The sequence below is a fragment of the Psammomys obesus genome, unplaced genomic scaffold, assembly GCF_907164565.1.
Source record: "Psammomys obesus unplaced genomic scaffold, mPsaObe1.curated_primary_1811, whole genome shotgun sequence".
NCBI lineage: Eukaryota > Metazoa > Chordata > Mammalia > Rodentia > Muridae > Psammomys > Psammomys obesus.
This window is the reverse complement of record NW_026592118.1, coordinates 38,469,836-38,482,619: the sequence shown is the minus strand read 5'-3', so window position 1 is coordinate 38,482,619 and position 12,784 is coordinate 38,469,836. Positions and strand designations below refer to the sequence as shown.

Genomic DNA, 12,784 nt, shown 5'->3' with positions numbered 1-12,784 from the left:
CTTACCTTACCTAATAGGAACTTTGTGTTCCCATCATTCACTTACCTGATACGGACACAGAACACCTGAATTTGTTACAACTTCTCTATTTAAGTTTCTTTCTCCTTTTCTAACCAGGACGTAGATATCCTACTTTGTAAAACCTTTGTTCAATTTGGCACAGTTATCATATCAATCCATTTAATTATCAGTATCACGTGTACTTCTTTAGCAGGAATGTTTGCAGCTGGTCTGTTTAATCTAATTTACTGTCATCTAATGACTTTTCTCAACAAAAAAAATCTAACCTACCATTTATAATGTGCTAGCTCTTTGGAGACACTGTTGCAAAGGGAAACAAAGATCAAGTTGATTCTTGCCCTTATTTCAAGTCTCATATCATTAGTAAAAGAGAAAAGAGTTGCAATTTAAAAAGAAAATACTACTGTGAAGCAAGTTGATTTCTGATAAGAAATATAAGTAAACCACATATTATAAGTGAAGACATTAATAATTCCAGCAAGTGGAATTTGGAAGAAAACTGTATCTGTAGTACAGCTTGGAGACAGGATAAAATCTGAGTTGAGAATAGAAGCATCAGCCATTGGAGCATGGAAGGACTTTTGTGAACTGAGGCTGTTTTACCTGCAAAGGGATAAAGGTGTTTGTATGGCCACATTCATTTGCCAGTGCTGTTGAGTTGAATTAGCATACAATCATTTCCAAAAACATTCTAAATTTCAGTCACACTTAGTCTATAGTCTTAGCTTTATTATTAACATTATTAATACACCAAATAAACATACTTTTAAGCAATTACAAAGATATTTTGCTTCCTTTCACTTGGTAAAGTCTAAAACATAGGCTATTTTTACTGCAGTTAAACTATACCATAGTGGTTCCTTCTGTCTAGCTCTGCCATGGTCAGTTTTAACATAACAGCGCTTTGTGATCTCTTGTTCTCCTGTTGTTCATTAGCTCTATGCGATCCCGTTTGTCTCAATGGTGGTTCCTGTTATAAGCCAAACACTTGCCTCTGCCCTGATGGATTCTTTGGTACACAGTGCCAGAATGGTAAGCATTCCTTCTGCATAAGCAAAAAAAAAAAAAAAAAAAAAAAGCAGAATACTAAAAATACAATTTGAGAAAGTGGGCTTTGCAGAAATGTATGTCAGGTGTCAGATGGAAAGAGGCTATGTTCCCTCTCTGTTTTCTGTTATTGTGGCCATGAAAGGAGCTCACACAAATGTACCATATTTGCCCAGTATTGAGCATACGTTGGGTTAATAACCTGGGCACTGCCTGTGAAGTTTTGTCAAGCCAAGAAGTGAAGCAGTGCATGTCCTTCTAGGGAAGTTCAGAATGAATGGTTGTGTTTCCAGTGCTTTCAGTCCAATAATTTTTTGACACGTTTTATCTAAGGTCTAATGTTTTCCTGTGATCTTTCCTGACTTCAGATTCATTAAAAGTTTGTGAACACCTATGTACACCTCTGAACAAGATGATGAAGAGACATAGGAAACAGTCTTCTTTTCTGCGCTATGTTCTAATGCCCTCTCCATATAATTACTATGAAGGTTTCTTTTTTTCAGATTGTGAGCATGATCATGTTGAGAGGAACTAAGAACTAGTGCCAGTAAATTAAATGGACAAAATATTTCATGTATCTTTATTCTTATATTTATATCAAATATAGTTTTAGAGTGTTTGAAAAAAATCTTCATAATTAAATTTCTAGAACTAATATGCTTATGTAATACAATTTGATTTAGTTTTTATTGAAAGTATATTTTTCATACAATATATTCTGGTGACAGTTTCCCTCCGCTAACTCATTCATGATTCTCCCCACCTCCTTTCCCACCTAAATCTACACCCTTCATTTCTCTCATTAAAAAACAAACAGGATTCTAATAATTATATTAGAATAAAATAAAAACAAACCTGAGCAGGACAAAACAAACAAGGAAACAGAAGGAAAAGAGCTAAAGAAAAAGCACAAGGAAATTATAAATGCAGAGAGACACACATTCATTCACAAACACGAAAGTCCCATTAAAAACAACAAAAAACAAACAAGCAAACAAACACAGGAACCAGTCATATAAAGTTGCATCACGACTCGACTAGATTAAAGTTATGTTAAAGCGTTTCCTGATAATTTTATAAATTAATGTGACGGACGGTAAAGGTCATTCTAGTTTGCACAGGAGGAAATATATTCTAACTTTGAGCTCAAAGCTTTGATTTACTTTCTTGCCTCTATCCAGATCATTTCACAATTTGCTGTCCGCAGATGAAATGTAAGTTCAGTTTCACAATGCATGCAGGATAATAACGGAGATTCCAGTGCTAAGTCATTTCAGTGATGTTACCCTGTTAGCGGCCGATGGCTGAGCCCTGCATTTCATTATTTAGAAAGGACAGTTGCGATGGCTTGCAGTTGTGATCTTTTATTTTCATAGCGCATTCCTCGTCCTTATGGCCCCATAGATAAGAAGCCCAGGAGGCAATGTGGCGTATATAATAATTGAATATGTAGCGCTCACACATTGCTGCCATGTGTTCTTTTAGCTGTCTGTCACCCTCCCTGTAAGAATGGTGGCCTCTGCAGGAGAAATAACGTGTGTGCCTGTCGTGGAGGGTACACTGGAAAGAGATGCCAAACAAGTAAGATACTACTAAAATATTTGCATACGACAGGTAAAACTGAATCTTGTTTGACCCACCTTTTCTTCTTTTTTTATTTTCTGCATGTAAGGCGTCTGTGAGCCTGTGTGCATGAATGGCGGAAAATGTGTGGGACCGAATATTTGCTCCTGTGCTTCTGGCTGGAGTGGGAAACAGTGCAACACACGTAAGTCAAGCAAGGTGACTCTCAGATAGTGGACGCCTACCGTCATGAGGGCGTGCCGCAGAATTTAAGGCAGAGTCTTTTTGTTTTCACTTGTTGGCTTTTATTTTTGTTTATTTAGTCCTTCTCCGGAAGACATCATTTTGAAATTGTGAAACTACTGAAGACAGTGTAGAGTTTTTTCAAGTTTTTCAACCACATAGGCCAGTGTAAAACAAAGATCTGGACTTCTAATCTGAAGTTGGCTTGAGAAAAAAGTTTGAAAAAAAAGCCCTGATTTCTTGACCCCACCGGAGTTCAGCAGGTCAGATCATTCCAGGGTGAGATTCTACCCATTCCAGCAGATTAGCCACAGAGATGTTTTTTTTCACTCAAATGTCCCCTTTATTCTTTGTAGAAAATTGTTATTTAATCTGCCTGTGTGGGCCATGCCTTTAATCCCAGAATTTGGGCACCAAGGTAGGGAGATTTCTGTGAATTCAAGGCCAACTTAGTCTGCATAGTGAGTTCCAGGCCAGCCAGGGCCAAATAAGGAGACTTTGTCTCTGAGTAAACTAAAATAATTGCTTTAAATTAACAGCAATTATGGAATATTGTTTAAAATGAAAATCAATGTAAAACTCCAACAATTGGGAAGAAGTAGAATGCACCATGAAACTCTAAAGATCAGCAAAATCACATTTTTCCTCTTTTTTCCCCCCGTTTTAAAATATAATTGCATCATCTCTCTTTTCCTATCCCTCCCTCCAAAACCTCCCATATGTTCCTCCTTGCTCTCTTTCACACTTATGGCCTCTCTTTTCATTGATTATCCTTACATGAATGTGTGTGAGTGAGTGAGTGTGTGTGTGTGTGTGTGTGTGTGTGTGTGTGTGTGTGTGTGCAGATAGACAGACAGATTTTTAAATATAACCTACTCAGTCTGTATCATGTTTATTTTATGCAAATCTTTGGGCTGACATTTAATACCGGAAACTATTTGGTGTGTTCTTCTCTGGAAAAGGCTGTGTCCTGCTCTTAGTATTCCTTAGTTGCCTCTGGTAGAGGTAAGGCCTTTGGTCTTTCCCCATCCACTTCTGCATGTCTGTTCTTGTCCTTGTTCAGCTCTTGTTTAAGCAGACATGTTGGAGAGACTTTTTCAAGGCTACATAATATTACAAAAGGTATTGCTAAAATGTTTTTTTGTTTTGTTTTGTTTTGTTTTGTTTTTTAGTTTCTTTCATTTTTGCTTTATTTTATTTTACTTGTGAGAAAGGTTCCCATATCATTTAGGCTGGCCTTGAACTTCCTATGTAGCTGAGGCGGGTCTTGAACTACTGATCCTACTGTCTTTGACCCCAAAGTGGTGGGATTACAGGTGTGTTCCATCACTCCTGGTTGAGGAAAAATCTTTTCATTCTTGACTTGAAAATTATTCTTTTAAAAAAAATGGGGGATTTTTGTGGTTTATGTTAAAATTTGAATAGTAGTTTAAATTTGTAACTTGTTTGCCTTTGTATCTGCAGCAATCTGCCTTCAGAAATGCAAAAATGGTGGTGAATGCATAGCTCCCAACATGTGCCATTGCCCTTCCACCTGGGAAGGGGTGCAGTGTGAGAACCGTAAGGAGCCTTTCTCTACTTCACGTTCTGAGTTTGAACCTATTGGAATAATTAATCTGTTGCTTGTGAGGAAATCCACAGCAGAGACAAGATTTTAGATTTCTTATCCCTCTGTGGTAAAGGTGCTTCTCACCAAGCCTGGTGAGATCTCTACACTGCCACAAACATACAATTTTAATTTTATTGTAGCAGCTTTAAAAAGAAATGATTTATTTTATCTTACAATTACAGGTTACATTGTATCTCTGCAGGCAAGTCACAGTGGCAGGATCTTAAAGTACCAGGTCACATCACACCCAGAGTAGAGAGAAGAGAGATATCTAATACTGCAGTGTCTGGATAGCTTTCTTCACTCCTGTGCACTCTAGGGCCCTAGGTCAGGCTGGTTAAGACATAACCACATCAGTTAAGACATAATTCAGATAACACTCCATAGAAAGGTCCACAGGCCTTTCAACTTTCTTCCCAGGTAGTCCTAGGTTGTGTCAAATCAACATTTAAAGCTACCTGTCACACATACAAAGTAAAAAGAAATATAACTAAAATTTAGAAGTAAAAATAAATGTTGGCCTATTTTTTTTGCATTTAAAAAACTTATTTTTAAAATTAGCATGCAGGGTATTAAAAATCTTATGTCATTTCCCAACAGTGTTTCTTAATGATTCTCTTTCCCTCATTGTCTTCCCCGTCCCCTGAACGCCCCACCCCCTATTTTGTACCATTTGAAGAAAATGGGTTTATTTCATAGTTTCTCATTTTTCTTATTTCCTTTTAAAGTTTTAAAATATCATATTAATCATACAAATAATGGGTTTCAGTTATGACATTTTTAAACACCTGTATCACATCTTCTGATCGTATTCACTTCCACTGCCCTCTCCTGTCCCCTCTCTGCTCTTCATGATCCTCCACGAATGTGGAAGTTGCTCCCGCAGCTGTACACTGGTATTCTCTAAGCACCCCTCAAAGCTCGGAATTCAGTTTCTGCACACTGCGGGACTTTTGTGTGAATCGAAAAACAAACCCTCTTCCTCAAAGATGCTTTCTTTCCAATGGTCCAGAAACTGTCTAGTGTGTTGACAATGCTAACTGAACATAAATGTTACTGCCATCTTCTGGGAAAATGTGGGAATGCCCATTCAAATATTTGATACCCAGATAATGGAACTTTCTTTGTGTGAAACCCTTGGGTGTGACATTCCCACCCAACCGCATCAGCAGCCTTCATGAAAACAGCGTGTCAACTCTTGAATTATATAAACTTTCAAAAGTACATACTGGAACAGTGTAACTCCCTTGAAAGATAACTACATATATAAATTTTGTGTTATGCTTATTTTTACCCAGTATTATTTAAAAACCTATTGCTTACCCTTAAAACATTATTTTAAGTATTATATTAAATTACATAATGCCATTATATTTCATGCAATGACCTTTCCCCTTATGGTAACAACTTCTGTTACTTACAAATGATTTTTTTATTACAAGCATTTTTATAGATGATAATGCACAGATAGGTATTGAATACATATAGATATTTTTAGAATTACCTTGGGATATATTTCCATAAAGGTATTTCTAGTGTGGACAGTGAAATCATGTTTGAAAAGTAACTGAATGAGCTGGGCCTGGTGGTGCACATCTGTAATCTAAGCACTTAAAAAGTTGCAATGAGTTTGAGCAATTTAGGCTATATAGGGAGTACATAGCTAACAAAGGCTCGTAGCGAGATTCTGTCTCCAGAAAAAAAGCAGAAAGGAAGGAAAGAAGTCAGGGAGTTTCTAGCTACTCTCCAAAGTAGGATACAAATTTCTTTATATACATGCTAGTACCAAATTGTCTCTTGAACTGATTGGCCTGCTCTTTAATTACCTCCCGCTGAAGGAGAAGCAGCATTACCAGGCCACAGAAGAAGACAACACAGCCACTCCTGATGAGACCTAATTGACTAGGATCAGAAGGAAGGAAAAGAAGACCTCCCCTATCAGTGGACTTGGGGAGGGGCATGCATGCAGAAGGTGGAGGAAGGGAGGGATTGGGATGGGAGGAGGGAGAGAACCACAGAGGGGGGATACAAAGTAAATAAAGTGTAATTAATAAAGAAAAAAAAAAGAAAGTGTAAAAAAAAATAGTACTTTTGTTGAAAGCCATGACCTAAATAAACAATGGGTCTTCTTGGGGCTCTAGATTTAGTATGAACAACAACAACAACAAAAAAAAAAAAAAAGTTAAAACTCAAATAACTTAAAAACATAACTAATACAGTTTTTGTTTGACCTAATAAAGTACTTGAGTTGGGAGTATGGCTTCTGGAGTCAAGAGAGCACATGGATTAGCTCTTCCTGTAGACAGATCACTGTGAGATTCTTAATATAACCCATTTCTTTTCTATTCGAATGTAACTAATAAAATAATTAAGCCACACATTTGGTAACATTTGCACTTCTTTCCTGTGGTCAGTTATAATTTGTTTCATTTATTTTTGAGTGGCACAGAAACTGTACCTATCTCTGTGTGATGTTTCAATCCATGTATGTATCATGTGAAGTAATGGCCACTGAGACTCACAGTAAAGGCTTCGATCACAAAATACGTTCAGACCAGTGGAATGCAGGGTATTACGGGATTCTGTTCGAAAGCAGGGAGTTACAGGATTCTGTTCCAAGATGTGATGACTATAATAATTTGCATGTTGTAGCTATCTGTGCTCAGAAGTGCCTTTATGGAGGAAGATGCGTGTCTCCTGGTGTCTGTTCTTGCCGCGCTGGATACTCCGGAGTCAAATGTGAAAAGAGGATACAGGTACCTGAAAGCACAGATAATTGGTAGAGGCTTCTATGTGTGTCTTCTAGTTGGTAACTGACTGTTCTTATATCTTATTTCCAAAATAGAGCATCATGAATGCAACATTTGTCTCCAAAACAGAAACCTAATGTCATTTCACACTCATACAAATGTCTTACATGAACCCAACGAAGTGCAAGGTATAGGCCACACTGCAGTAGGATGCCGGATTCCAAGACAGCAGAGGGCAGCTCTCCACAGTAGGACAAAGGACACCATTTATGCTAGTCTGGAATTTGAGTAGCTGGTCAAATGCTAGCCTCATATCTCTCAAAATTCCCACCACTTTAAAATAATGAGTCACTACCACAGTGATTAAAGTCAAGCCCTTTATATTTTTAATGGCCATGTGCCATAAAAATCAAGTCTGCTCTCATAATTTTCCCTGCCAAAAAAAAAAAAAAAAAAAATCTTTCTTTATCTGAAGCCTATTAAAATCCATTTCTAGTAAAAATAAATATGCCTATCACTGGAATTAGGGACTCTTTGTATTTCAGAAACCAAAGAACCAAGGGAAGAGCGGGGTTTCTTATATGAGACAAGGCTTCTCAGTGACCTATAAGACAGCTGCTGTAATGCGCTTATTTCAAAGCTTCTGTATAAAAAAAAAAAAAAAAAAAAAAAAAAAAAAATTGCTCTATACCTGCTTAGTTGCTACTCAAATTCTAGAGTACCCAAATGTTGTTTGGTTCCTATTTCTATGCATATTGGAGATGTGTGATGATGACACACAAGTACACATATCCCTTTACATGCAGCAGGCCCTGCAGAGAATGTCTTCTTCTGTGAGTCTTAATGTAAAAGCCATCACATACTACTTAGTTCTTCAAAAGGCCTGAGGGGTCAACACTGGAGATGTGTGAATAGGAGGACCTGGGGTTCAAGTTCATCTTTAGCTGTGCGGTGATTAAGACACTGTGTCAAAATAAATATCCCAGAGGTCATGAAGAGCTAAATACACTGAAACATTATGACACTTAAAACATTAGAAAATTTTCTTTTTGAAGATTGAAACAGGATCAGTCTCTGGTGGGCAAAAAAACACGTTCTGTATGTTTTTCTCCTGGCACAGTTTTTCACCCTGGGAAGGCGTGGCCCCATCCTGAAAATAGCAGGGACATGATAGTCATGGTGTGAAACTGAGAAAGCAAAGTTATCCATTGCATAGGTGGCTGTGTAAGTCTGTTACTGTGTATTACACTGAATAAAGAAGTGAGGAATGGTGAAGAAAGAAAGGGTAGGAAATGAGGCTTGAGAGAAATGTGTAAAAACATTCTGAATATGTAGTCCTTCCCAAATATAACAGCCAGGTTTATTGGAAATTGAGTATTTAATGTAATGTTTTCCCAGAGTAGCTCACACGTATGTATAAGATCCAGTCACAAGTGGCTTTATTTGCCCTTGTTCAGATCTACTTTATGAAACCAAATGCTGAGTGTAGCAGCTGACAGAGCCAAAAGAGCTCTGTATGCGTCATTGCAAAGTAAGGGGGAAAATTGCTAATAAAGGTCAAAGAGTTTCTACTGCTTATTGGAACTTGACTTTCTCTTTCTATCGCAGGTGAAACATCATTGAGAAGCGTACTATTTACAAGCCTCTATCATTAGAAATGAAACTTCATTCAGAAAGAGTTGAAGATAACTTTGGAAGTTTATTTGAACATTGCTTTAAAATATTATAAAGACCAAAGAAACTAGTAAAATAGGGAATGATCTAAGCTGTCAGTATTAGAGAAAAGCAAAGCAAGAACTCCAAGTAAAATTTGAATTTTACTTTGAAGTGTGGTTTGATATTTACATATTAAGTTGATGTTTCTGATACACCATATTTGCAAATTTGTGGCTTTCTCAGTTCCAGCTGTGACTATGTCTGTATCAGAGGTCGGTCAAAATGACCCGGCACTTGATGTCTTGCGGATACACAATGCTTAATGCACAATTAGATATTGTCAGGGCTTTTATAAGAATTGGACGTGAAGATGAAGAGCTAGCGGTTAGGAAAGCAGCTGCTGTAGGCCTGAGAGCTCGATCCTGAATGTTTCAGCCTAAGGCGCCAAACCAGTACATCCTAGAACACTGATCCTCAACCTGTGGGCCACAACCCTTTTGGTGGTCGACTGACCCTTTCACCAGAGTTGCATATCTGATATCCTGCATATTCGATATTTACATTACAATTTATTAAAAATTATGAACTATTAAAGTTGTCAGTCATTAAATTACAATTACGAAGTAGCAATAAAATAATTTTATGATTGGAGGTCAACACAACATGAGGAGCTGAATTAGAGGGTTGCAGCATTAGGAAGGTTGAAAATCACTGCTCTAGAAGCTTCATTGTTACTGCTGCAGTCCTTGAGAATCTTCAAAGTCTAGCACCAATTCTCAGTGGGTTACTATGCAGCATGCATTACAAAGCTGCTGTGAGTCTTTGAACTATTGCAGCACCTAGGTTTAGTGCCAGTGTTGGGGGGGAACAATAGCTTGGTTCGGGGAATACCAAGGAAGAGGCTGTAGAAAGAACACAGAAGCTGTAGGATGGGAGGACTGTTTTGAAATGCCGACATCTGGACATGATATTGGTATCACAATCGTAAACTCACAGCAACTGGAGTTACTGCACACAGCTCCAGAAGAACAACAGCCAAAACTGGCTCCCCGGCCCCACCCTTGACTAGCTGTTGGCAGTAGGCAGTTGCGAGGGAACCACTCCTTTCTGAGGGTGTGAACACTGGTAGACTTCTCATGCTCCAGCGTATGCTTCCAGACACAAGCTCACACGGGCAATCCTAACTAGACTGGGCGATTTAAAACAACAACAACAATAATAACAAAGTTGTACGGGGCCGTGGTGGGAGGAATGCTGGGAGTTCGGGAGTATACATGGGGGTAGATGCAGAACACGTTTTCACACCTGGAGAGGTAGCACTATGAGCACGGTACAGGTACAGAGCTGAGAGAGGAGAGCCACAAGCAGCCAAGGCCTGTGACAGGCAAAACCACGTTTGCGGTTCAGACTCAAATCCTGGCTCTACCCCCTCCCGAGCATGTGGACTTGTGCAGAAGACTTCACCTTCCAATACTCTTGAATCCGTTCATTTGCAAAATAATGGTTATTTCACTGGGTCATTTTAAAGTCAAGATGAGGTTATTGTAAATATTACCAGTGTGTGGTATGCAGCCATTGAACAAAGGTGAAACGCGGTGCTAGAGTATATAGCTCAGTGGAAAGCACTGGTCTGTCATTCATCAAGCTGTGGGTTCAGTCCTCAGCACTCAAAAAGAAAAAGAGAGCTTGACATACAGATCTTACTCTTGTTATTAATAATATCACTACTAAAGTATATCAGTTAAACAGGCTGGGGCATCAGAGACAGGTAGATGTCTACATTCGGTTTATATTTTTCAGCGATTACTAAATTTGGTAGGTGCAGTTTGTTGGCAGGTTTAAGCATGTGCTCTTTAAAAAAAAAAAAAAAAAACAAAAAACCACCAAGTCAGTAACGTGTGAGTTAAACAAGATAAAATTTGTCAGCACAAATTTGAAGTCAATTCTTCGTGACTAGATGGCAAAAGCTAGGGAGGGCTGGTAAAGAGGAAAACTGGGGAGGTGAGTGCGAACAGAGCCGCCGGTCCACACGCTGACAAGTGTTCCCATGGAGCTTCCTGTGGAACAATTAGAAAAGTAGAACTGCAAGCTAGACCTGTGGGCTTTAGTGGGCCTTAAGCCCATTTGCCGTCATGTGCTTTTTCATTCAAAAATATTAAAACCTAAGCCTGTGCATGGGGCTCAGAGGGGATGTACATACTTAATATTCAGCTGGCTGTGGTTCTAATCCCCAGCCCCACCAATAAACAAAAGTATGCATTATGGCCGTGTTTCATATAAAGATGAGTACATCAGTGTTATGTTAAAAGATCACGCTGAAAATCAATTCTTCCATCTTCCATGGCCTTTTAACCACAGTCGCTGCAACTCTCTGCTAAATAGAAAGGGTACGGCTACAAGACTGGGGTAGGTCCTAGTGTTGGGTTGTGCTGTTTTTGTGGGAAGGGCGTCACAGCTTAGGCCAGCCCCCCCTCCTGCGTAATACTCTTTAAACACCTACCGAGCATATTTCAAGAGGATAAAAAAAAAAAAAAAAAAAAAAGAAGAGGAAACCATGTGACATTCCAGCAGGAGAGAGGAGAGAGTCATGTTTGTATTCTTCAAACAGATTGAACCTCTGTTGTAGCCCAGAGAAGTGAAGTTAGCAGATTTGACCTGAAGATGGCGGTAGAGCCTCAGTTCATATTATGTGTCTTAGGAGCAAGGCAACGGCTTTGATAAAAGCATAGGAAGCATTTAATGCAAACACGACATTTTTCAATAAGAAAGTAATTTATCAGCCTAGACATCTCCATTACAATTGGTGATTGCCTGGTAATTGTAGGCACTTGCCTTGGCAGATTGCATCCATGTAAAGATGCAATGATACATTTAACTCATCAGAGGTTTACATTGTCTTGAGCATTATTCGGTTAGACCGAGTGCATTTCTCCCTTTAGTCTGTGAACTTGGAAATGTTGATCAATTAAAATAGACAGTGTTCCAGGTATTGAGAGTATATTTTCCTCTGTTGTGAGAAAAAAGAATATAATCAATCCACATATATGACGTCCTGAAAAGAACCTCCATAAGGCAGAGTACTTGTCTGGATGTGCCCCTTCTCTACACTGTGGTTTATTCATTTACTTTTGAGACAATGTTTTTGAAATGTAGCCTATAAGCTGGCCTTGAACTCAAGGTGAGCCTCCTGCCTCAGCTTCCTGCGTGCTGGTATGAAAGACATGTACCTAACTTTAGTCACTTCATTTTTGTCAAAAGTAAGTGCAGTTCCCAAAACAGTATGAGTTTAAGGAATAATATAAGTATAGTCATTTTTAAATCAGTGCTAGAAATCAAACCACGGCCTAATACCTCCCAGGAAAGGCCTTCATGAATCAAATCTTCAGCCGCTAGTCTCCAACTTAAGTTACTATAGGTATCACATTGAATTATCCTCACCAAAGCATCAGTGAGCTATTTCTTGCCTCGTGTGGTCCAATGCTGTTGTAGCTGTCTCGTTTGCTTTGTTCTTTTGGAAGCGCAACTCAAGCTCCTGCTTTTCCTTCACTGGCTTGCCTCCATGTTATTCAAGCTCAGGTCCTTTCCCGGACATCAGCTCTGATGACTGCTAAAAGCAGTTTCTCAGGTTACCTCATATTCCATGTACCAAGGTTGGGTCCCTGGGGAATAAGAACTGTGGATTCATCTATACGGCTGGCTCTGTGTTGACTTTAGTCAACACAGTGTTAGTGGAGGGGCTAACACATACCCTGCTCCATTGTCTGATTGCCCCGTTTCTTGTCAGAGGTCCTGCTGATCCTCTGGTGACTGGAATTTTCTGACGACTATAGGAATCGAGAGGAGGAATCTTTAAACCCTTTATTGAGATAAGCCAATTATTATTATTATTATTATT

At 38.8% G+C, this 12,784-nt stretch overlaps 1 protein-coding gene across 1 annotated transcript in view; it reads left to right on the top strand.

Moving 5' to 3' along the window:
* Window positions 1–9,050, top strand: part of Vwde (von Willebrand factor D and EGF domains) — a 69,672-nt gene extending 60,622 nt beyond the window's left edge. The window contains 7 exon segments of the mRNA XM_055612562.1: window positions 641–673; window positions 922–1,053; window positions 2,554–2,649; window positions 2,741–2,836; window positions 4,339–4,434; window positions 7,136–7,239; window positions 8,842–9,050. Of these exon segments, the coding sequence (XP_055468537.1) occupies window positions 641–673; window positions 922–1,053; window positions 2,554–2,649; window positions 2,741–2,836; window positions 4,339–4,434; window positions 7,136–7,239; window positions 8,842–8,856 (572 nt within the window). The 3' untranslated portion in view covers window positions 8,857–9,050.
* The last annotated feature ends 3,734 nt before the right edge of the window (window positions 9,051–12,784 follow it).